This window comes from Paramormyrops kingsleyae, chromosome 23 (genome assembly GCF_048594095.1).
Source record: "Paramormyrops kingsleyae isolate MSU_618 chromosome 23, PKINGS_0.4, whole genome shotgun sequence".
NCBI classification, from domain to species: Eukaryota; Metazoa; Chordata; class Actinopteri; order Osteoglossiformes; family Mormyridae; genus Paramormyrops; species Paramormyrops kingsleyae.
Window position 1 is genome coordinate 20,343,572 of NC_132819.1, and position 26,005 is coordinate 20,369,576.

The window sequence follows — 26,005 nt, forward strand, 5'->3', positions numbered from 1 at the left end:
AGAATGTGACTCTCAGCAGACTTTGGTCAAATGACATCAGATGGAGAAACTGAGCATCAGGTTGTTTGCTCGTCTCAGACATTGTGTCTCTCCCTATTGACTGGGGTGACCAGATAATCCATTTCATCCCGGACACCTTGAGCTACTTCGGGTTTTACAAATGACTTTCAAACTGAAAAGCTCCTGTGCTCGGCTAAATAGTTCAGCTCTTCTTGTGCTTTGGTTTGTTTCCTTGACTGAAAGACTCATCCAGCTGTTTCACATTAACATTAGTGACACGTGCATGATTACAGGAGACTGACCAATCAGCACACAGCAAGAACTCAGTGCTCAAGTGAAATCCAGGTCCTTTTAATTGAAACGGTAGGTTACAAATGCTGTCCTAGCTCAAGGTGTCCGGGATGACGTGGATTATCTGGTCACCCTACTATTGATCAGCCGGTCACTCAGCTGCCTCTGATCACGGACAGAGATGGCGAGACAAGGCTCACTGTCTTCAGGGCTGGACTGGAAGGTCAGATCTCAAGATCAGTCAGGCTCCTCCTTTCAAGGCCAGTGGGTCATGAGGTCGCGGCCGCCCTGACGCTCGGCCCCTTGCGAGAAAAAGGTGAAAGGGGAATGGGGAAGCAGTGAAGACACCGGTCCTCTTTTCCGTCCCAAAAATCAGGCCCCTGAAATGCATCCGGCAGCTTATGCTGTCAGTTTAATGTCTCGTTGCTGTGTTTTACATCATCTGTAGAGGATGATTAGGATAATGGTTCTGGGGATTGCTGTTTGCTAAAACCCACATTCTATGGACAAACACCAGCAAGCCTGATTCATCCAGGACATTTACAGGAATTACAGTAATCAGCAAACAAAAACAGATGCTCCACAATAACCCATCTGCAGAGTTCCATATTTCTTCATATAATTTACTCTGAATTTTGAATCTGAATCTGGTAATTATATCTGAAGAAATATTTATGTTTTTGTAATAAAACGTTTGCTGCTCTGTGGACAATGGACTGACGCTGGCAGTACAATAAATAATCTGTATTCTATATTACAGATACATACATTTAAATAAATTACCCCTAAATAACTTGATTGCTTGGCCCGTGTGTAAGGAATCAGAATGAGATATTTCCCTGTGCACCCTCGCCCGGGGTCCCTTACCTTACGCTTATGCCCTGGGCGAGGTGTTGCGGGAGGACGGACCTCCTCCGCAGCGGCAGCCCACCGGAGACCCGCCTCACTGAGCCGCGGCGCCTCCCTCCGTATTAATGCGGCACCTGACGCCGTGCGGGGCGCTGTGAGGGAGTCGTGCTTCGCGCTGGGTGTTTTATAGCCGGATAGCGGTGGTTGTTGGGATTAAGGCACAGGCTGGATGGTATATTTATATTTATATACAGGCTGTGTGTCATTAGATCTCGCTGGCTCTCCGTTACCGGACCCGGTCCAGTCTTTACGATGAAGGCATTGACTCCGGCGCGGCCCCCTGGCGTCTCCGCCGCCTGCGACGCGCTGCCCCCGGCTTGGGGGGACGCGACGCACCGGCTCCGCGGCAACATGAGCGGCTGCTATAGCCGGCTGCGGCGCCTGGTGCCCACCATCCCGCCGGACAGGAGGCTCAGCCGCGTGGAGATCCTGCAGCACGTCATCGACTACATCCTGGAGCTGCAGAGCGCGCTGGAGACGCACCGGGCGATGCTGCGCCGACGCCGGGGGACCCCCGCGACCCCACGGACCCCGCTGACGGCGCTCAACCTCGGGCAGGTGAGCCTCTGCACCGGGGTTACAGGTGCAGTATCTGCATCCCTCCGTCCGTCTAACCGGCTATCCTCGTCTTTGGCTGCGGGGGAAATGTCTTTATGAGATGGGAAAATGGGTTTTCACGTTGTTAAGCAGTTAAGGCTTCCTCTGCATTCCCACATTTTTTTTTTATTTAAAAGCGCCATTTCTGTGCTTGAGTGTGCAAGGTGGTGAGAGCCGTACAGGGTCCTGTGTGCACGGAGCCCTGGCGCTTGTTGGGGGCGCCGCCGCCGCTGCTGCCTGGGGTTCTCTCGCTTTTTGTTAATTCTCCTCCGTCCGTTTTCCCCGGACTAATGTTCCCATGTTACTGTTTTCAGTTTCCGGCTGCATCCATAGCCCAGAAGCAGGAAGAGGCAGCTTCATGTACCCCAAGCGCGGCAGAATGGTGAGGGCCGCATTCAAATGCTTAAAAACATCACGCTGAAAAAGTCACGAGGTTTTTCACCTTTGATCCTAATAGACAGCGTGTATACTCGGACTTTGCTCTGTAATGTTCACCCTTTCTTAAGGTGGGCTTTATCTGGGTGTCATTTGCTGGCCCCGGTCAGCAGATGGCGCCCTTCTCACTTGCCCCGGGTCACTAGTCCTGAGTGGCCCGTCGGGCTTTTAAGGGGAGGGGGTTTCTTTGGTCTATATCAGCTGTTTATATGTGATCGTTCCTCTGTCACAGGTGTCCTGAAAGCTGATCGGGAGTTTTGAGATGTCACGAGACTTGGTGACAGAGTGCGGCCTGGTGGTCTGGGCAAGTAAAATGGAACCAGATGACGAGTTTGACTCAAGCCAAACATATGACCAAAACCTAAGTCGCGGGGCCGGGGGGGGTGGGGGGGGACTCCACTTTGAATATGTGCTGGATAATTTCATGGGCATTTAACCGATAACAAAGGATCCCTTTAAGAGACGAAGTTAACGCTGACAGCTTTATCGAAGGACACCGTTCGCTGACTTGTTTAAAACAGGTGAGGCTCACTGTGTTCCCTCGTGAGACGTAGACTACCTTATGGCTGCCGTGGGTTTCCCGCCATTTTACGTCTCAGTACGGATCGTCCAAAAAAAATCGAACCCAAAAAAGCGCATCTTAAGAGCATCGCCTGCTTTCTCAGAGCAGGTCAAACTATCAGCTTTAAATGTCACCTGGTCCAAAGTTTCCAATTCTTACTGCACATCTTTGTCCCCTGTATTTTTGGGAGGGATGTGTGTCTTTTACAGGGTTTTTACTCTCTGTTTTTTGCTATTTCACACTGTGACGTTTGCCGTGAGTTCTAACAGCGAGTTGTATATAGTCGACATGTTAATATTGTTTATGTTACGGTACATACATGTTCAACTGACTGCTGTCGTTTTGATAGCCGTGTTAAGCTCACATACTCTATATTGTGCCATTTTTTCTGTTCATTACTCTGCTATATTTTGCAAATAAAACCATGTTGTCTTCATTGTGGTGTTATATGTGTGTTTATTAGTCATGTTTGTGTTCATTTTAAGCAGCGATATTCATGGAAAGGGGACAGGTTTAAAAAGTGTCCGTATCTCATCGGAGGGAAGCGTCTGCCTGTTAACCTTGCAGTATGATGATGATGATGATGATGATGAAGAGGAGGATGAAGATGACTCCTTAACCTAAACAGTGCACTTTGCAGAATGCTGTCCGCGGTGTGCGTAAACACGTCATGCTTTCATCTTTACAGGAAGCCTTGATTAAGGCCCAAGCTGGTCCCTCTCTACTTTGCTTACTCCAACATGAATCCAGTGCGCATATCAAATGATATTAATAAGGAGAGGACGTTTGGTACTTTCGGGTGCTACCGGGTCCTCTAGAGGATCTGTAAAGATGATTTATAAAGAACACAGTTTGGTTTTCTTGGGATATTTTTAGCAGATGATTTGTAGTCTTCTGTCTGTGTAAGTGAGGAGGTTTTCGCTTAAGGCTGTAAGCATGTTAGGATCCGTGTTAATGAACTAATCTCTGGGGCTTTGCTGTCGCCACGCCGCTCATTTGACTTACTTTTACAGAGAAACCCCCTACAGATCAGCGGCTTTGTTCGCTCTCTGGTCGCGTGTTGACTGGCTGGGGTGGGAGATGAGGGGGAGCGGAACCAGCAGGAAGACGTTTGATAATTGAACGAATCAGGAACTTCCAGTTGTAAAGTCAGAAATGCACCAACACGGTGGGCATTATTGACAGACACATTTCAGTATTTTACCTGTTAAGGCATTCACTCGTGGAATTCGCGTGTTTCCCAGTTTTTGTGAAGACGATGGGCCTAAACATAGATACATTAATACATTCAGCACCTGGAGTGACATAGCACAGCTACTGTCAGCTTGTACGGACAAATCTGCAGGACCTGGCTGCTAGATGCTGCTGAGGGTCTTTCTGGTCCACGGTCATGGTTCAGACATAAACCGCAACCTTTGTCTACCTGCTTCTACCTTCTGGTCACGCTGTTTCTCTCGGTGGCGTCTTACAGGTGTCAGTTCTGCTTCCCGTCTCCAGATGGTGGCTTGGCACCTATCAGATGACGCGTCCCTGATGAAGGCAAATCCGCTTGCTCTCTTTATCCTGTAACCTTAACACTGCGTTCATACTCCACGTGTCAGGCCCCAGCTGCACATCCAGCCTTAGAACCAGTCCCATATTCGTCTCTAACGCTACTCGCCGGCGCCCCCTGTAGGGCTGGCCCCAAACTGCGGTCCGTGGACTCATTATCTGTGCAGTTGGTCAGTGTGCTGTGCAGTGAGCTACGATGGCTGTTAGGGTCGCCCAGGCAGAGCTGCAGGGGCGGAGAGTGAAGCGGGCAGTCACGGGGAGACCACGGGCGGCCTCGCTGCTCTGTTATTGGCCAGGTCATTATCTCAGGGTTTTCTTGCCGGGTGGTCTGGAAAACGCTGATGTCTGCAGAAATGCGGACAAGAAGTGAATTAATTTATGCGACTCAATCTAGATAAGTGGTGGAAAATTAATGAATGAGTGAATTAATAAATGGTTGATGATGATGCTTCTCTACTTGCAGTTCCATTTTCCTTCATGATTTAAAAGTCATTTTATAGTATTTCCTGACATCTTTTCCTAAGATTGAATGCTACTGCAGTGGTGTTTTTTCTCTCCCTATACAGTGTTTTCTCTCTCTCTCTCTATTTCCCTCTTTCTCTCTGTCAAGTTTACTCTCTTTCTGTGTATGCCATTCTTTCACAGCTTGATGGTAGAAACCTCCACATGAGTGAAAAGTGACTCTTTGTCTGGAATCTGTACATTGCCCGATCCAGCAGGGGGCGCTCATGAGCTTATCAGCTGGCAGAGTTTGGTCTGTTTAGCTGTTTCATAATCGAATAGCGGCAGGTCCAATTGCCCTTTAGATGCTTCCTGTTAGTTTGACAAAAGCGGCAGAGTGTCTTTCGACCATGACATCCTTCCTTCCATTCATTCCCCACCCTTCTAATGAAGACTGAACATAGGATGCAAATAGATCTCATCTCAGTGACGCTCCTTGGCCCTTGTGGCCTTACTGGTTTTAGGTTGGAGACCCTGTATCACTTTCCGCTGATGATTAAACACAAGCAGGCCGCTTTGTCCCACAATAAAGGATTCCAGGTTAACATTCCTGGAGGTTTTCCTTCTGATGTGTAGCTGTGTGGCTTGAGAGTAAATCCCTTTATGCTGCTGTTATTCTCCTTTAGCTTCTGCTGCGGTGATTAATTAGCAGTGTTTTCTGTGGCACAGGTGTGGGTGCCTGAATCTGGGCCTCCTTCATCTGCACAATAACCCCTTGAGGCCGTCCAGAGGCTGAAATTACACCCCTGCCCCACGCCAGCCCCCCTGGGCCTCAGGTGTAGGTGCATGGCACAGTGTAAACAGTCAGGCCAGGTGCCCGCCTCTGTGTACACAGCAATTAGGCTGTAATATCCCCGCCAGCTGGTTGGGCCTGGCCGCCAGAACGACGGGCAGGAGCTGGAGTAATAGCTGGGGGGGTCCGTAGCTAAGACTCCCCCCCCCCACCCTTTTCTACAAGGACGAGGACAACAGCCACCTGACAGACGCACAGGGTCCCCACCAGCTCGGGAAACAAAGGATTTTCATCACCTCGACCACAAGGCCACATCAGGCTGCAGAAAGATCCCTGATTTCACCGGCTGCTGAAGATCAGGGTCACGTCAGGATGGGGGTGAGGGGCTGGTGTGAGGTCGACAGGCCGCAGAGCCCGGCAGCCAGGTCATGGTGTCCCTCACATCTCCCCTGTACCACCGCGGGACCTGGAAGTGTAACAGATATGAGGCACCTGCATCACCTCAGGCCGCACGAACATTCAACAAAAGAGCAAAGGGACAGTAACCCTCCTGTCTCTGGTTACAGGTCAGAGCAGGGCTTCAGGTGGTCATGAGCGTGTTGTGGGACAGCGAGAGGACTGAGGAGCAGGGACACTTCACTGTGTAGAGCGAGAGGCGGGCCTGGGTATTTAGGGAGGGTACTTAAGTGCACTGCAGCGAATCAGAGAGCTTCTCCCGGAAAACGTGAGGTCTGATTGGCCAGGATGAAGCCTTGTCTCCTGAAGTACATATAGAGGATGTTTAATCAGTTAGTTTGCAAATATTGTTTCAGTCATATTTATTATGCAAAATGATAAATTGTTATTCAAAATGTAGATTTAGTGCAAAGGAACAGCAATTCAGTGAGATTACTCATGATTTTCAACTCAACCCCTCATCTTTCCTGTTTTTGACACTCTGCCTCCCCGCCTTCCATTTTGTGGTGAACTGCTGACTGAATCTACTGCACTCTCTGAGTTCTAACTTACTAAAAAGGTAGAGAAACACTGGACATGTTGGCCATCTGCTTCCAGGCCAAATCTCGCTCTTCTCCTCTGTTCCTGGTGGCATGATAGTTTAACAGCTGAGCTCCGCACTTAGAATAGGCAGCAGAGGTGGCAAGCAGGTGGCAAGGCTCTGACTAACATTATCGCATCCTCACTGCAGAGCAGAACGCTCCGGCACCTTGTGAAAAATAATGGCCAGCAATTTGCCCTGGGCTAATTCAGGCTGTAAAATGAGGCAGATGTCAGGCTGAAAGGATAAAAACTAGGCCGTCATCGTACAGTTTTGGAGGCTTCAGTTCTACAGTAATTTTCCACCCTGCACTTTGGAAGCACAGCCATTAATTTCGGTGACTCTGTATCACAATGAGACAGTGTGACTGACTGTGCTCTTCAGAAAATAGGAACAGTTCCTTTATGTGAATTTCAAAGACAAAAATACTTTAGTTAGTGTAGTAAGACACAGACATATATGCATGCCCACAATTGGCCATTTACAGAATACCGTTTTTAATAAAGCAATATTTTGAGGTTATAGAAAGCAGTGTTCTGCTGCCACCTGCTGGACACAAAGAGCATTTGGTGGTCAGGTTTGTCTTACGCTCTGTTTAGACGGGTTAAGGTTAAATTGCTTCGCAATGCTGTGTTTAGTCTTAGCACCGCTTTGTCTAAAAATTAATGCATGTTTGTAAAAGATATTCGTCGAAGAATTTTCCTTCGTATGTATAAATCTGTTGAAAAAACAATTCAGTGCATTCTTATAAGTACGACAAGCTCGGGAAGACGGGGGAATGAATTAATCGTGTCTTGTAAATAACATTCACTTTTCAGATAGACGGGGCAAATTTTGTTTTGTCTGAATTTTTACATTGTTTAGTGTCTCGTCTATAAAAATGCCCTCCACGTGCCAAACATCTGAAATTAGTGCAATTTTATGCATTTCGAGCCAGAATACATAACGATTACGTAGTGTTTTGTTTGGAAAACTTTCAGAGTGGGTTTCCAGATACTTGCCATTGACTGAGAGGTCATTCGCGGTTTGATTCTGCAGACACCAAGAAAGACTTTTTGAGTATCACAACTAACATGACAATAAATGTACATTATAATTACTGAGTCATTTTAAAATAAAATGTAGCTTTCACTTAAAATGTTTCAGAATTTTAAGTATATAATTTGACTTCCATTATGCAAAGGGTGTCATGTGAAAACCAAACATTTGTCTTCCCATGCTGTTAAAACTCGTTAACACATGACTAAGTCTGCTTTTTGCTGTCCAGTTATTCACTCGTTGCCATGTCCAATACGTCTCTTCACGTTTTAGTATTTTATAACATCCAACAAAAAAGCTCTGCTAAGATGTGTTACATAAGTAGAAGGAATTCCACTGCAGTATCTCAAAAATTCAACATCTGCATCCTTCAGCTACTCATACGAGTCCCAACCCCGACCTGGGTGTGAACTGGGCCCTCTGGGATGTAGGTTTCAAGCCCCAGTGACTCACAGAAAGCAGAACTGTGAATTACTTGTTTATCCAGACATGTACTGGGAAAGATAAGAAGCGACTGGACACTGTCCTGGGCTCAGAACTTCACCATCACACCCTTTCCTGGGTATGTTCAGCACCCTAACTGGCAGTGTCAGCATAACACCTTGTTTGCAGGATTGCTCTGTGTGCAAATCTAATTGAAATGTCCTCCTGCACTTGAGGGCAAAGCCTCTCGCCGCCAAAGGCAATAAAGGTTTCGAACAGCCTTTGTGAAAACTCTCAGGTGCACTTTTCTCTGTCTGAGCATATAAGAAAAGTCACTAAGGAGCTTTTGACTCATGATTCATGGCTGTAGTAAGTCTGATTTGCACAGCTGCTTGCACATTGAGGATCAGGTGAAACATACACCTTGTTGCAGCGTCGAAGGGCAGAAACGGCATGATGAGGGTCATGTGACACCATGCCCAGCAAGCCTCACCTCCCAGGGCTCCCGCAGTCCTTAGCCGGCATTAGCTGGTCCACGAGCAGCGCTAATCGGGGCTCATTAGCATGGCCCTGCTCACACACCCTGAGAGGGAACATCTTTGATCCTTGTAAACACCGATTCACGCTCTGAGACACGTTAATCCGAGCACGCTCACCGGGCTCGGGGGCAAACACGGGGATTTCTTATGAAGGAAAATGGTCTTCTCAATCATCAGGTTGATCACATTTTCAAAGCACTTTGGGCTAAAGGTCCAGTGGTGGAATTTCAGAGTCAGTTCTGTCTGGACTCGAGTAAATGAAAATAAGCAGTGATTGAGCAGCACACTGGAGGTTGGAGCAGAGCCCCCTTGAATGAGAAAGCAGTGATTGAGCAGCTCACTGGAGGCTGGAACAGAGCCCCCTTGAATGAGAAAGCAGTGATTGAGCCGCTCACTGGAGGCTGGAACAGAGCCCCCTTGAATGAGAAAGCAGTGCAGGATGATGCTCCCCAGTTTATTTTGCTGCCACTTCGCTCATCTGTCTAGCCGGACAGATGAGTCCTGTGCATTTCACTTGCTCTCAGGTCAATTGAGTGTCAAAGAGACTACAGATCTGAGGAAACGTACATGCCCTACCAGGACCATTTTATCATCCATCCATCCATCCATCCATCCTCTTATCCTGATCAGGGTTGGTCACAGGGGGGGCTGAAGCTCATCCCAGGCAGCAAAAGACAGGGCTGCACACTAGGTGATGTAAATCAGAGATGAGGGCTAATCCTCCTGCATGCCTTTGGAAGGCAGGTGGAAATCCTCAGACAGCTTTCAAAGCCCCAGCCCATGTGGCAGGACACGACAGCGCCACCCACTGAGCCACTGTGGAACAACCCAGCAGAGCATTTTTTGATGATGACTGTATGTATAAGATTTCAGCTGGAGTCTAATGTAAACTGACACAGACAACAGCTCAGCTTCTCTGCGGTAAAGTGAGCCCACAGAGTGTGCCATGTGACCCCCGATGATGGGTGTTAAGTTTTAACTGACTCATCCCAGGGCCTATCAGCTCCCTTCTAAGTGCAGGCTCCTCCTCCAAGATTCCCAGCATGCTTCAGGTCTGAGCAACTCCACCTGCTTGGGCTCTAATCCTTCAGGATTACCCCACCCACGACGCATTCTCCTGCGGTCAGCACGATGCCTGATGGCTTGCTGGCCTGCTTTCCACGCCAGCTTTCCCGCCATCGCAGAGATCAAGGAAAACTGATCATTTCTTTCTATGTGGAGTCGCAGGCAAGGGTCCAGGACCTGCAAAGGACAGACGGAGCTGTGTGGGCAGGATGCCATTTTCCTGTCCAGTCAGCAGGACTTCCATTATCGTGGCACAAATGTCTGAAGCCACTTATCAAAATATAACACTGAATTACTCTCTCATTTAAATTTTATAGGGCAGCAATACGGAGAAAGCTTTGCACCCCCAGATGTGAGATTCCTCCTGGGGTGGACACTGTAGATAAAGCTGCATGCTTTTTTACCATGGTAATGGACGTGTGGAACAAGTTAGAAGGTTCCTCAGTAACTCACCTTCAGGGGCCCAACATGCCTGCTGACCAAAGACTTGCTTCCAAAAATAAAACATGAATAAACTTTCTCCTGAAAGCTTAAGTTCACCACATTTTAAATTTACTCCAGACGTATTTCTCACTGCTATTATGTTGCTATTTTGGCTTTTTTCTCTTTGATTGGGCCACCCGGTGTCTTTAGCCCATTTCCTAGAACATTCTGTACACTTTGAAGTTGGAACTCAACAGCTGTGAAGCAGAGAGGAGACAGCAGCTCCATGGGTGTGGTGAAGGACATGCAGCCCCATGTAGACATCAGGGCGCAGAGCTATGGAGCTACAGAGCTAGCAGGGACCCATAACCTGTGACGGAAATAGCCTCCTGACAACCACATGGAGGCAGAGCAGTTAGATAATAGATAATCTGTAAGATCCTTTAGCTGTCCTTTGCCCTAACCATGCCAGTAACTATCCTCAGTAAAGCTGTCATTATCTAATGATAGGAGACCAGGCACAGAGCAGTTTATTTAAAAAGGGTTCAGGAGTTGAACAAGTTGAAGAGAGCTGGGCAGCTGGAGTCATAAAGTGTTCAGTCCCCAAGCCACAAGATGAAAGTTGTGCCTTTGTTTACAGGCCTCGCCTTAAAATTGCTGAAACAGCTGAAGAACTTCTGTGACTCATAAATGCTAACCCAAACCCTAAATGCTAACCTTGTATGCTAACCCAAACACTAAATGCTAACCTTGTATGCTAACCCAAACCCTAAATGCTAACCTTGTATGCTAACCCAAACCCTAAATGCTAACCCTGTATGCTAACCCAAACCCTAAATGCTAACCCTGTATGCTAACCCAAACCCTAAATGCCTAACCCTGTATGCTAATCCAAACCAAAAATGCTAACCCTGTATGTTAACCCAAACCCTAAATGCTAACCTTGTATGCTAACCCAAACCCTAAATGCTAACCCTGTCTGCTAATCCAAACCAAAAATGCTAACCCTGTATGTTAACCCAAACCCTAAATGCTAACCTTGTATGCTAACCCAAACCCTAAATGCTAACCCTGTATGCTAATCCAAACCAAAAATGCTAACCCTGTATGTTAACCCAAACCCTAAATGCTAACCTTGTATGCTAACCCAAACCCTAAATGCTAACCCTGTATGCTAACCCAAACCCTAAATGCTAACCTTGTATGCTAACCCAAACCCTAAATGCTAACCCTGTATGCTAACCCAAACCCTAAATGCCTAACCCTGTATGCTAATCCAAACCAAAAATGCTAACCCTGTATGTTAACCCAAACCCTAAATGCTAACCCTGTATGCTAACCCAAACCCTAAATGCTAACCCTGTATGCTAACCCAAACCCTAAATGCTAACACTATATGTTAACACAAACCCTAAATGCTAACCCTATATGCTAACACAAACCCTAAATTCTGACCCTATATGCTAACCCAAACCCTAAATGCTAACCCTGTATGCTAACCCAAACCCTAAATGCTAACCCTGTATGCTAACCCAAACCCTAAATGCTAACCCTATATGTTAACACAAACCCTAAATGCTAACCCTATATGCTAACACAAACCCTAAATGCTGACCCTATATGCTAACCCAAACCCTAAATGCTAACCCTGTATGTTAACCCAAACCCTAAATGCTAACCTTGTATGCTAACCCAAACCCTAAATGCTAACCCTGTATGCTAATCCAAACCCTAAATGCTAACCCTGTATGTTAACCCAAACCCTAAATGCTAACCTTGTATGCTAACCCAAACCCTAAATGCTAACCCTGTATGCTAACCCAAACCCTAAATGCTAACCTTGTATGCTAACCCAAACCCTAAATGCTAACCCTGTATGCTAACCCAAACCCTAAATGCCTAACCCTGTATGCTAATCCAAACCAAAAATGCTAACCCTGTATGTTAACCCAAACCCTAAATGCTAACCCTGTATGCTAACCCAAACCCTAAATGCTAACCCTGTATGCTAACCCAAACCCTAAATGCTAACACTATATGTTAACACAAACCCTAAATGCTAACCCTATATGCTAACACAAACCCTAAATTCTGACCCTATATGCTAACCCAAACCCTAAATGCTAACCCTGTATGCTAACCCAAACCCTAAATGCTAACCCTGTATGCTAACCCAAACCCTAAATGCTAACCCTATATGTTAACACAAACCCTAAATGCTAACCCTATATGCTAACACAAACCCTAAATGCTGACCCTATATGCTAACCCAAACCCTAAATGCTAACCCTGTATGTTAACCCAAACCCTAAATGCTAACCCTGTATGCTAACCCAAACCCTGAATGCTAACCCTGTATGCTAACCCAAACCCTATATGCTAACCCAAACTCTAAATGCTAGCCCTATATGCTAAGCCAAACTCTAAAGGCTAATACTAAATGCTAACCATAACCCGAGGTGGCTTTCACAAAGCTGAGGTCCCTTTACAATCCTGCAATGCTTCACTACTGGATGAGGTCCCCATGGCTGTGCCGGTCACCCCGCCACTTTCAGCATGCCACTTTCCTTGCCCCCCGATGGTGGCCCCCTTTCCCCCACCACATGGTACTCAAATGAGGCCCAACAAAACACCAGGAAGCCACCCCATGTTCACAGGACGAGGAAGATGGGCAGTGTGTGGATACTAATATGCTTTGGTATGTTTCCCATTTTTCTATCTTGTATGAAAATGTCAGCACCATGTTTTACTGTCATGTTACTTCATACACCTGTATTATTCTCAACATGGCTCGCCTGCTTCCTGTTTGCCTTGTTATATTTATGGTCAGTTATGAAAAATAACAATACCTGCCGTGAACAACACTTGTCATACTTGTTTCTGTTTCTGTCATAGGATCTATTATGGAACCTGTTATGGGACCTGTTATGTGCATGTGTCCTGTCCTTCAGAACAAGGGTACCCAATCTTATCCGCAAAGGGCCGGTGTGTATGCGGGTTTTCGCTGCAACTCCCTAATTGGATTACTAATTAGAGGACTGATTGGCTGAAAGAATACTCACACCTGGGTTTGAACAGCTGACCTACAAGTTATCCCAAAAACCTGCATACACACCGACCCTTTGCGGATAAGATTGGGTACCCCTGCTTCAGAAGAACTACAGTCTAACTGGGACCTTGCATTAAGCACAACATTTTCAAGTTAAATCAGTTACATTGGTAAATTAGACATTCAGCTGACTTTGGAGTGAAAAGAATGGTTTCTGAAGGTGGTTAGCTAAATTAGAGCTAACGATGGGATCTCGTTTGTCTAATCCTTTAAAAGAGCGCATGTCTCCCAGTGCGAGATGAGACGTCTGTCTACAGTTCATGCATTGCAGGACACGTGTCTTGGTTTGAGTCTTGCGTCTGTTAGGCTCTTGAGCAAAGCCCTGACTCTGAAATAAATGGCTGGTCCTGTGCTCTGACCCCAGACTTTGGTCACCTGTATCTTTGTGTGTCATACTGAAGTATATGAAACATATAAAAATCAAAGAATTTCAATGTACTTGTACAAATAAAAGTATGTTATCTGTGTATTATTTTTTTTAGTCAGTTATAAATCGTACATTTGTTCGCATTATCGATATAGGAATGATACAAACAACAATGCTGTGTCTTTAAGCTCAGATTCTGTCAAAAAGCCTGATACGTGACCGGTCAAAATCATTTCAGCACGGTGCCCTTGTTGCCGGAGCAACGCGGACTAGCCCCGCCCACGTGACGCAGCGTCGTGACGCAAGGGGGCGGGTCTTGGCGCCGAGCTGAAGGCTCCGGGGAACCTGGTGAAGTTTGGAGTTGGGTCTACCGCTTCTTCTCAGTTGTCTCCGTCCGCACTCTCTCCGCGTCGCCCGCCGCCCCGAGTAGCTCCCACCACTACTTGCTGGGGAAAGTGCTCGGTTATGGACTGTTAGCGGCTGGCTGTCAAGTCAATAAGTAAGGTGAGGAGTTTAAATCTTCTTTATGGAGAGATTGCAATTGGTGCCCTGACAGGGGACCAGGGGTCGGACGCTGCGCTGCCGCTGTGACCGGGGACCGGGGGGGTCGGACGGTGCACCGCTGCTCGGTGAGGCTTCAGACTTCGACGCTTTTGTTTTAACGTGACTTTGGAGCCGATGCCAGAGCACCAGGCTGAGATGGGGGGCGCCGTGTATGAGTTTGAGGTGTGAGAGCCGCCGGAGGCTCGTCTTTGCCGCCCCTCGGACTGTCACACGCAGGGAGTTCCATTAGATGTGATCCGTGAGACCAAGCAGAAGCAACAGGCGGGTGTCGGCAGCCGCGGAGCAGCAGGGCAGGCCTGGCCGAAGGACACCCCGAGCAGGGTCGTGAGAAGCTGCCCGCTTGTCTGCTCCAACCTCTTGCCGAAGTTGTTCATCCAGTTCAGCGCCGTATTCCCGGGCGACATGTGTCATTTTTCATTATCTGCGCACTCTGGGGCAGCAAAAGTGGGAGCTTAATGGTTAGTGTTTATTTAACTGTTTAAAGTGAATGGTAATTTTTACTTTAAGATGTCCACGTCCTCCTTATGTGATGTTTGAGTCTGATTAACATGAGACCTGTCATTGAGGTATTTTGCCAGATAAGCTGAGGTATCCGACTGAGAGGAAAGTTCAAACTTGGTATAAAGACAGAAACAAGGGAAGCGAATGACCAGCAGTTTTGAGGAAACAGGAAGTAGGGATGCTCGCAGAATGAGCTGATCTGAAAGTCCACCCTGCTCACTCGTCACTTTGGAGAACTCAGAACTGCACTGGACCCTGGGCGGGGCTGAGGATTGTGTTTTGTTTTTTATTCGGGAGGTGGGGGGCAACATACAATCTCTGAAAACATGCCGAGCCTTTCAGCTGACTTCTGTCCTACAGTTGCACGAAATAGAGAGACCGTGTCCTAAAAGTGGTCTCATGTGCAGGATCCAGTGGGACAGACGAGGGCTCTGGAGTGATCGCGTGTGACTCAAACCAAAGGCATAAAACGTGATCTCAGATCTCAGCACGCGCGTGTCGTGCCCGCCCAGTGCGTAAATAACAAAAGGAGCACTCTGTGTACAGCGAATGGTTTGATTGCCATCTGATAAAGCCTGCTAGTTTGCCCGAGCGTGCTGTGCAGATCTTACCGGAAGCTCCGCGAAGCGGTGACTCTTGCAGTTGTCGATGTGGATGTTGATGTTGATGATGCTGCTGGATTTTCACACCCGCCCTGATCTCCAGATTACCGGCTTTGTGAGATGCGCCGGCGAGATACGCCGGCGAGAGGCGGTGAGCCATTTGAGGGTAATGAGCCGTGAAGTCACGCCGCGTCCTGCACCAGAAAGACTAGGCGTGTATAGAAGCGGGAGATCTTTCCACTGGGACTCTTTAAAACACAGACCGTACGGAGTGGCCATGAGGCTCGCTATTCTAAACCGAACCTCATGTTTTTGTTCTTGTTTGTCCGGAGGGCTGGTTTATCTCCCACCCACTTTCCAGGGTTCCAGTGGTTGGATCCTTAATCAGAATCTCACAGATCTTTATTTGCCAAGTATATTAATATAACATAATAACGTATTATATTATATATATAAAATATCAGTTTTGCGGGTGTTCTCTGGTAAGGAAATACAATATGCAAGACAATTTCAAGCCAATTTACAAGGATGCACACATGAAATTTTACATGTACTTTTCACACTAGACTGTATAGTCAGTCAGAAGCGGAACGGTGTGCAATAGAGAGATGATAGATTACATTAGATTACATAGAGAATATTAGTGAGCAGGGGTGATGCAAGGAAGAGTTATAGGATGTCAGCTGACTGAAGTGCAAAGTGTCTGTTGTTAGCAGACCAGTCACTGTCGGTGAGGGACACTGCAGTGGAACAGAAACTGTCCCCGTATCTGCTGGTTTTGGCTGTGATGGCTCCAAGTCTCCTGCCAGAGGGTAGAGGCTGGGAGAGGTCAATTCTTCTTCTTCTTCTTCTTCTTCTTATTATTATTATTAAATTCACAGTGGGAATTCTCCTTAGTTGGTGGACATAAAACACAACAGAGTTCATTTCTACAGATAAACATTAAAAGAAGAACCATACCAAACAGTTCTCCCTCTGTCAGCATTGCCGCTTGTAGTGTGGTATTGTGTGGCTAGTGGGCTGAGCCTCAGTACCTGTGATCAGAAGGTCGCCGATTGGAGCCCAGCCTCGGCAAATGTGCGGGTCCCTGAGCAAGGCCCTTAACCACCAGCTCCCTGGGCACAGCAAGCGGCGTCTGCCCTTCATGGCCAGTTTGCTCTCACCTACAGAGAGCAAGATGACAGAGGCAAGAAGAGAATTTCCCCATGGGGATCAGTAAAGTATCAATTACTATAATAATAATAATAATTATTATTATTATTCTTATGTCGTCTGTTTCTGAGCTAACTGGGAAACTGATTTAGGCAGTCCAGATGTTTGTTGATGTCACCCCCATGAACTCCCTCATTTGCTTCTACATCATCCCAGAGTGGCTTCAGGCTGCTGGAGAACCAGCCGCATTCATTTGACTGTATGTGACCTCAGACATGAGCACAGCAACAGTGCAGCTTATGTCTCTGAACAGCATTACATGCATTAGCAATCAAGTGTTATCTTTTTATTTTGCTTAAAAACCACTTCGATTTATTTGTTCTGTGAAACCTATGAGACTTTAAAATAGAAGCCATTTCCCATGAGATTTTATGGTGTCTTGAGATGGCCAATGGAAGCACGGCAGAGAGGTGCGGCCTGTCACTAACAGATAGGCTTGTAGCTGTATGTCGAACATGTGGCCAGTTGAATTGTGTCCTTGAACACATGTGAATGTTTTATGAAGCAGCTACTGGCTTCTGTCAAGATCTGGGATAATCAGGACCCTGGGTTAGATAAGAGGCAGGAAATGGCAAGAAAAAAACTGTTTTGGCAACAGCTCATTACAAACCCTTAAAGGTCCATTTGAGGTCCTTCATCACACAGCCACTGATCTCATATTTGGAGCTATAGAGTTTGGTGCGGTAAAGATTAAGGCCATGGAACTACTGATCCTGTATCCAGGAGCATAAGTCCACCTTCAGGTGGCAGCTGGAATCTGACCCCTTAGCCTGAGAAGCTAAAGGGCTAACAAGTGCGAAAGGTGTAAACATTGATGTACACAAGGCATTGATGTCCTTCTTTGTCATGCACATCCTCGCTGTGTGAAGTTAGAGAATGTCATTTCATAACCCAGCTATCTTATGTTTACTATCTAGGCAAGGAGGTTTAGCAGGTACTGCTGAATTTTAAAGGTTTTTGTATTCTTTTATTCAGGTTTCCTGCAATGCTTGTAAGCTAATGATGAAAGATTTATTTCCAGTCATTTCGCTGAGAGGTGCACCAATCCGATATTTGGGATCAGTATTGACACCGATCCATACCTAATTAGCTGGATTGAGTATCGGCCATATGTGACCGTTCCATGGTTAAGTAGCTTTCAGCAGTCTGTAAAAAGAGAGCTTGTTTCTTATTAAATCACAATCAATCGCACGGCGGCTCTTCCACATTTTAGATGTGTTTTCGTGGCAATCAAGCTGAACGCTAATGTTGTCAGTCAATCTATTTGGTATGTCAGACATGTTTGCAACCTAGAAGTATATTACACTTGAAACAGCAACTTGTCTTTGTAAAAACAAAGTTTTGAGAGGTGGGAGTAGAGTTTAGTGGAAAATCCCACTAAAAAAGTAAAAAAAAAGTTTTAAAAAAAAAAAAAAAGGAAAATCCCACTAAACAAAGCGCATGAAATTGTGTGTAATCTGAAAAAAGCAATGGATGATTTGGGAGTTGCTAGCTTGGGCTGCTTTGCACACTCACTACAGCTTGTGAAACACGAGGGGCTGCTATCGCAATTAAGTGTAAGTGACGCTGTTGGCAGTGGGAGAAACATTGCGGGGCATTTTAAGCATTTGTCCCTAGTGTACACTCACTTGGAAGATATTCAAATTGAACTGCAAATGTCTCAAAAACGTTTAAAACATGATATACAAATGAGGTGGAACAGTACATTATGTATCTTTTAGTAGCCTAATTAGCAAAGGTGTTTTGGCTTCTTTTTTTTCATTTGTATTTACTAGTTTAAAAAGGGTTTTGGTATCGGATTGGTATTCATATCTGCCGATACCCGCTATTCAGGTATCGGGATTGCATCTGCACTGAAAACGTGGGATTGGTGCACCTCTATTTTCAGTTTGTTGGCATAAAGTTGCCTGTATATACAGTTACATGATCTGCTGCTATGTTCTGTCTGATCTTTGCTAACACAGAGACTCAAAGGAGAAGCTACAGCATAAATTGCATTCAGTTGCTGCTGCTTTTTCATCATGGTATCTCTCATCAAGGGCATTGCTTCTGATAAATGTGGGATCAGCTCGGCCTGAAAAGCTTAGGGAGCAGATACCATCTTCTGTCACTCTGAACGCCCTCATGTCAGTCCCAGTAATTGCAGTAGAGTTACTTAAACAGTATATAGTTCGTTACTATAAGGGAGCAATGGGTTAGTTAGGCAACTGCTGAAGTGCCTTTATGGATTTGACTGTCTGCCGCTGTTCTTGACTGACCTACCAACATCTCCTGAGGTGGTGTTGCAGTCTTCTGCCCACTGAAGAGGGTCATATGTAGCAACTCCTCGCTTTCTTACGTAACAGCATCATCGCTTTGAGAGTCATTTCAGTAAGAGCCTTAGGGTTAATTGAAGAGAATGGACAGTTCCTAGGGGGGGTCTAGAAATAACCCAGCCCCCAATCCTCCTTCCCAGCCGGCTACTGTTAGCTTAGTAGTACCTGCTGTAAGCCCTTGAGTATCCCAGGAATCCATTAGCCCAAGATACTGTGGTGTACTCCACTATGTGTGTGGATGCAGCTGGACAGTTCCCGAAGTTCCATACGACTTCTTTGGACTTACAAAATGATGTTCACTGAAGAAGTGAGATGCAAGAGAAGCATGCATGTGAAATTTTGTAAAATAAAAATAATCCGGCCATTTGTGTCCAGGATTTAGAAGAGTTACCATTATATGTTGCTTTTTGTACAGTATGCATTGTGCACGTCTCTGCAGGATTATTCTGCTATTACTCTATTATTCTTCTATTATTGTTCTTGGTTTTTTCTGGCTTCCGACAGTCCCTGATGGCTCCTGGGGTGAATCTCAATATGTGTACTTGTTTTCCCATGTCCCTGTTTTATGTCATCTTCCATTGCCGAAGACCTGTTCTAATACTAAGAATACAAGTACACAAGGACATTAAAAATCCCCGGATGCTGGTCTTTTTCTGCCCCAAATATCGAGGATAGATCGGTTGCACCCTTACCAAACGAGACTAATCCCATGATTCATAGTGCCCCAAGTTCATTCTTGGAAGGCAAGTTTGCAAGATTGGTCTTGCCAAGACCTCAAGTATCTTTGCGTTCTTGGTATTGAGATTCACCCCTGGTCTCCACTGGTTCATGGTTCCTGTTGGGTTCTGGCAGTTGTTGATGGCTCCAGCACTCCCCCGGCTCATGGTTCCTGCAGGCTCCTGGAGTCTCTAATTGCTCCTGGTCTCCATCGACTTATGGTTTCACCTGGCTTCCAGTGGTCTCTCTTGGCCCATGTTCTGCACAACGGAGTACCAAATTCCATTTGAATTAATTAAAATCCTGTCTATTAAAAGTTAGGGCACGATGTCTAATGGAACTCTTTGTTTTGAATCATTGTTCCCCCTATACATTTAATGCCTCTCTGTGTAAACATTACACAGAACCATGATGAACAATGTTTTATCTGCATAATGTTTACAATTTATCCTTGTGATAACAGCCAGCTTGGAGAAATGTTAGCATGTAGCCAAAAGCCGGGGCCAAATCAGTGAAGTGAACAAAGCAAGGATTTCATCTGCAGTCTTCCAGCTACCCAGTCACTTCCTCGAGCTGTTCCACACAAGCCATGCTGAAGAAGTTAATGTCAGTAACTGCTTCTTCCTAGAGTGTTACACAGACACAATAATCAGCACAGTGGCAGGCTTACTGGTCACTGGCTAATTATCCCATCAAAGATTGTGTACCAGAAGAGGTGGGATGAATTTTTCACCCCTCCCAGAAGTATCTAGTCTCCCTTTCCCCACGACAGGATTTGAGCTGAGCTCAGGAACTGCTGTAGCTAATAAAACGGACAGATGCAGTTTCCTTTTGATGTTTGGACCATGAGTAAATCTCCATAATCAAACAAGCCTCTCACATTACTCCATTTATAATGGTTACATACTGGGGGTTTCACTCTTATACTGTTTGTGATGGTTAAACCATGGTTTTTTATTTTTTTTATACTGCCTATGGTGATTATATCTTACAGGCAGGGCTGTCACAATCATGAAATTTTAGTTGACAATTATCATACAACTAATTGCGATTAACGATTTAATTGTCTTTTTCTGTTCATTTTATAACACTATCAGATTAGAGTTAGCCTAATCATAGTTTAATATTACAACACAACTTAAGAACTGAATATTTTAACATAAATTGCATTTCCCTTTTAGGCTTTGTAAACAAAAAAATATAGAGGCCTGATATGACATTAACAAACAAGACGTTAAATGCCTAGAGATAAACCATTCATCTGACAAGTTATCTGGCTAAGCAAGAAATCCGGCTTTGTGAAACATGTCACTGACCACTTGGGTTAATGATTCTGTTGACTTTTAACTTTTGGGTTATGAAAGTGTTGTGAAACGAAGTGGTACACATCGGGCACCATGGTAAAATTTGCTGAGACGTGTAATGCAGCGCATGCGAAGACGTGTGAGATACAAATGGGGCAGGTGGTATGCGTGAGTTCGGAATCACATCGAGATTATGTTATTAAAAGAGTGCCAGTTAAACATTACATGGTAGAAAACGATGTGAAAACTGTTCGCAAATGTACCACATTTAGGAATTTCAGTAGCTGAGAAGTTGCTCTAAATGTCACGATGTATGTAAAAATCATTATTTACATGTTTGGTTTGAAGTTAAATATCAAATTTCTTACACTTTACCTGTAAAAACCCTATTAATCCCCATCAAAAGCAAAAAAATATATATTTATAATAAAAAATAGCATTCAGAGGCCAGGAGTCATGATATATTCTCCATACAGGAAATGTCTCTTATTATGATGACTTATTTTTCTTCCTTTTTCTGATGTAATGAAACATGGGTACAATGACGACTGTATGAAACACTACGCAAAATAAATGAATTATGGAATGAGGATGCAGATGTGTAATTCTTATTTATAGTGTTGTCAGAAAAATGTTTACAGCACCTTAAAGAACCAGCAGGAAAAAATCCTGACATTTCTTAGAAAAACCTTTTGTCTGCATTTCTATTTCCGGGCTTGTGAATCTGCACTGGAGGTCACGGTGTTCAGATTCTGGATTCTCACCACCCATAATCACTCTGCTCCACTGGGATGAAGTGAACTGCTCCTCCTTCTCCCGACTTCAGAGCTGTGGTTAGGCCAACAAATACAAAAAGGCAGCACGAGTCGGATACTATCTGTTTCCTTGGCGCTCAAGGAAAGCCTCCAGTCATTGCATCTTTATGTGAAACAGTTCACAGTAGTTATGGCTCTTGAAGGCACCGCTTTTTATAATCAGTCCTGGGTTCAACCCCCCTCTGGGCTCAGTCGTCAAGGCATCCGGAGGACTGAGAAGGATGCTTGATGACACCCTCCATGATGGGATGGAGCCGGAAGGCTTTCACAAGCAGCTGTCTCTTCTTGCGCATCATGCTGGATATTCTGGGCTCTGACGGACGTGGGGGACCAGGACCCAGCGGGTTCTCCAGCCCACGCCCAGTGCGTCAGCTTGATCAGCCTTAATCACAGCTGTAGACTTGCATCCAAGGTCTTGTTCTATTCACATTTTCAATCATCTGAACTTAGAAACATTATCTCTTTCTGCAAACAGTGTACTCTAAGGAGTGTACAATAGCCCTAAACTATTCCCTGTTCTTTGTACGGCCCTAAGTTCTCAGGGTACAAAGAATGACAGAAAAGCAGATGGCTCTGAAGGTCTTACTGTCTTATTCGCCATTGTATATTTGCCACTAGAGACAAAATGTGCCCATTAAACAATTCAAGAACTGATAAAATTTCCCTGAAATTATTACCGATGCTTAAATTCTCTCCTTTCAATGGGAAGTCACAGGTTGTCTTTCACAGGTGGTCTAACTGTGAATTCCTGTGTCACACTTAGCACTAGAAGCTCCTTTTGGAATCAGGTCATTGTGGGCGATGGCTGAGAACTTTAATGTGCATGCATGCTGATCCGGGATGAACTGCCCTGCTTGTAGCTTCGGGATGGGGCTCTAGCTGTGAAAAATCAGTGTGCTAGATGTGAGGGAGAGTGTGAGGAAATATGATGCAGCCGAGTGGAAAATGAAGCTGTCAGGACCTGGTGTGTTGCGGTGGAGCAAAACGGCGTCACGCTAGGTATAGTCTCGCAAACTAAGCCAGGCTCTCTTCCCTCCAGCTTCTCCCTACTCCAGGCCCTTCAGCCAAAACTGACTGTGCGACATGGGCAAACAGAACAGCAAGATCCGCCCGGAGCTGATGCAGGACCTGCTGGAGAGCACGGACTTCAGCGAGTACGAGATCCAGGAGTGGTACAAGGGTTTCCTGCGTGACTGCCCCAGTGGGGCACTCTCCATGGATGAGTTCAAGAAGATCTATGGGAACTTCTTCCCCTACGGCGATGCCTCCAAGTTCGCCGAGCACGTCTTCCGTACCTTTGACGCCAACGGTGATGGCACGATAGACTTCCGGGAGTTCATCATCGCGTTAAGTGTGACGTCACGTGGCAGGCTGGAGCAGAAGCTCAAGTGGGCCTTCAGCATGTATGACCTGGATGGCAATGGCTACATCAGCAAGGCCGAGATGCTGGAGATCGTGCAGGTTGGTACCGTACCCACTCCTTGCATGCCTGCATGCTTGATGCCAAGCACGTGTAAATGTAGAGCAGAGACATGGTCAGTCAGTCATTGTTAAGATTGTGTTTTCTGGTACATGCATTTGTAACCCACAGGCTTAGCCCTGGTTGTGGGGGAGTGACTTTGAGGTCTGAACCCTAGCTGTGCCCATCAGTGTCTGTCATTGGTGCTTGATTTCTTAGCCATGCCCATCATTGTCAGAATGATGATGATGATGATGATGGTTGTTGAGTGATGCTAGCTGATAAAATTACATGCCTGCCAGATCAGATGGAAGTTTGGAAGGAAAAGATGCCCTTAATAACACGAAGCAAGGGTGTGTTGAAGCCCCTTACCTTCCAGAGTGTGGCTTCAGGAGGAACCTGGTGTGATTCAGAAGGAAGCTCACACTGGCAGATAAACCCGCTTGCTTCTCTGAATGCCTCACCAGTCAGCTCCGCAAAGTCCGGAAAGCTGAAAGGCTAAACACACCAGCGAATAATCTGACTGCTGATGGCGATCAGCACACGCGGTTAGTTCAGCCGAGTCCACAGAGAGCTGCCTTGAGGGGGGGGTCCATATGACCCTCATGGGCTGATTACAGTCAACCTGACAGCACATGTCTCTGCTCTGCACAAACCCGTGACACTTGGCAGTGGTGTAGCCGCCTGGGTTCTGCCGCAGGCCCGGAGTGGCTAGCGAGGCATGCATCAGAACACAGCTGTGGCTGCTGGTTATTACTGCAGCCGGAGAAGCTTTGCATCTGTCTCACCCGTCATATTTGCATGTCATATGTTCCATAAATTGTGGCCTTGGACCGACCTCAAGGTTTGCCTGCTCACTTGCTTGTTGTGGGCTGACCTGAGGAATGACAGGAGGGACGCCAGACAGCCTGCAGAAAAGAATCCGCCCACAGCCATCAGTCCGCTTGCCCGCAATGTCCTGTGGACGACGTTCCTGCAGTTTACCCATAATGCAGTGCTCTGCCCACCTAACGTGTGCCGCCGTACTGTCTCCTTCAGGCAATCTACAAAATGGTGTCCTCGGTGATGAAGATGCCTGAGGACGAGGCCACGCCAGAGAAGCGGACAGATAAGATTTTCAAGCTGATGGACACCAATGGTGATGGTGAGTGGCAGACTGCCGGTTCATAGGCTACTAGCTGACATTGCAATGCTGGAATATCAAGGAGGTGTGAAAGCCTGGATCATGAACCAGCATAGGGGTGGAGCTGCATGAGAGTTGGTTTATAATCAACAAGGAAAGACTGTACATGTAGATATACTGCCACCTACTGGTGGTACAGTGGAACTGCAGCAGAGACAAAGAAATTGCTTCTGAGGTTATTACTGGTGTGCCTGTTTTCTCCAGGCAAGCTGTCCTTAGCGGAGTTTGTGGAGGGAGCGAAGAACGACCCCTCCATCGTGCGTCTGCTGCAGTGTGACCCCAGCAGCACCAGTCTGGGCTGAGCCAGCATTTCACCTCACCATATTTATTTTTATTTTGTTCCTTTTGTACTTTTTAAGCGTCATTTTATCTGAACACGTAGCGTCACAGTCAGTTATACAAATGCATGTTGTGTAACTGTACTGGTGGGGGCTACATGTGTGTATGCATACAAACTCACAGAAAAACTGACAATCAGGCACACATGTGCATCGCTCATGCAAACACACAGACACACACATGTGCATCGCTCATGCAAACACACAGACACACACATGTGCATCGCTCATGCAAACACACAGACACACACATGTGCATCGCTCATGCAAACACACAGACACACACATGTGCATCGCTCATGCAAACACACAGACACACACATGTGCCACCTCTCAACTATGGCCCTGTTCACTCTGAGGATTTCCCTCCCTGAACAGCTGGACTTCTGAGAAGAAAATTGATGTTAATTTGTAAATCGAACTTTGAAACCCCCCCCAAAATACAACTCATAGGGACACTCGGAAAACGACACCATGCTTCCTCCAGCATGAGAAACATATTAGGACTCATCACTGGACGTCGCTGGCAGTGGACAAGGATGACTTCTGACCTCTGAACTGTAGACTAGGATGACCTCTGACCTTCTGATGTGAAAGCTGTCTTTTTGCTTCTGTTTTTTAAGGCTTCGTGGGGCATGTACTGGAGAATTTACCAGATGGCGTGTGTGCGTGCTGCGGCTTCACAAATAGGCATTTCTCTGCCAGTTAGACCGCGCCAAGGTTATTACTGAATATCCTTTTTTTAATTCCCTGAACTGTTTCCTTTTTGGGCAGTTGCATTTCTGAGACGTGGGGATTGAAAGTCAGGCTGAGGGAAAGCTTGTGGGAATTTACTGATCATCAGTGCAGTGTAATGTGACATTTTAAAAGTAGAAGTCTTAAGCAAAAAAACAAACCAAAAAAAGTTCTTCTTTTCTGTTTATGTAACTTTTCAGAGCTCCTGGGGAGGAAAAAATGCTTGTGTTTATTTATGAATATACTGACGTCAGAAAACAGGCATCTTATCTTACAGTAGAAGGAGGTGACCCAGCTGCCATTTTTTTTAGTTTTGAGTGAGTGATTGTCTTGTATGTCAGGTTGAAAGTGTGTTCTGTAAATGGACGCTTGTGTTAGGCGTGTTGATGAAGTGAGGGGATGCGCATTTCTCAGTGACAATTGTCACGGCAGGATGGCGATCCTAGGTTCAAATCTGCAGCTCATCACTGTATGTCACCAGTACACGTGTTGTACTGGCCTGCCTGTTTGCACTGGGGACTCATTTAGTCTCACTTGTTTTTACCATCTGAATCGAATCCTTCTGTTCACCAGCGGAGGTGTCCATCACCTGCCAATCATCCACAGCCACGGGATTCAATAAAGCCTGCATGTTTTCCAAAGAAACTCACCTTGCGCGTTTTCTTCAAAAAATCTCCCTTC

General features: G+C 46.0%; 2 protein-coding genes across 3 annotated transcripts; both read left to right on the forward strand.

Annotated features, from left to right (window-relative positions):
- Positions 1–1,246: 1,246 nt before the first annotated feature.
- LOC111848287 (DNA-binding protein inhibitor ID-4-like) lies at positions 1,247–3,230 on the forward strand. 2 transcript variants are annotated; one of them, XM_023820170.2, is made up of 3 exons: positions 1,247–1,783; positions 2,112–2,179; positions 2,465–3,230. In XM_023820170.2, the coding sequence occupies exons 1-3, from the start codon at positions 1,453–1,455 to the stop codon at positions 2,471–2,473; spliced, it is 408 nt and encodes a 135-aa protein (XP_023675938.2). In that variant the 5' UTR covers positions 1,247–1,452; the 3' UTR covers positions 2,474–3,230. The 2 variants fall into 2 exon arrangements, with proteins under 2 accessions (XP_023675938.2, XP_023675940.1); XM_023820172.2 differs by having other exon boundaries at positions 1,254–1,758.
- A 10,648-nt stretch (positions 3,231–13,878) lies between these two features.
- On the forward strand, positions 13,879–25,969 carry LOC111848271 (neurocalcin-delta B-like). Its single transcript, XM_023820131.2, has 4 exons — positions 13,879–14,083; positions 22,649–23,070; positions 24,107–24,212; positions 24,456–25,969. Exons 2-4 carry the CDS (start codon positions 22,693–22,695, stop codon positions 24,551–24,553), a joined length of 582 nt encoding a protein of 193 aa, XP_023675899.1. The 5' UTR covers positions 13,879–14,083; positions 22,649–22,692; the 3' UTR covers positions 24,554–25,969.
- The last annotated feature ends 36 nt before the right edge of the window (positions 25,970–26,005 follow it).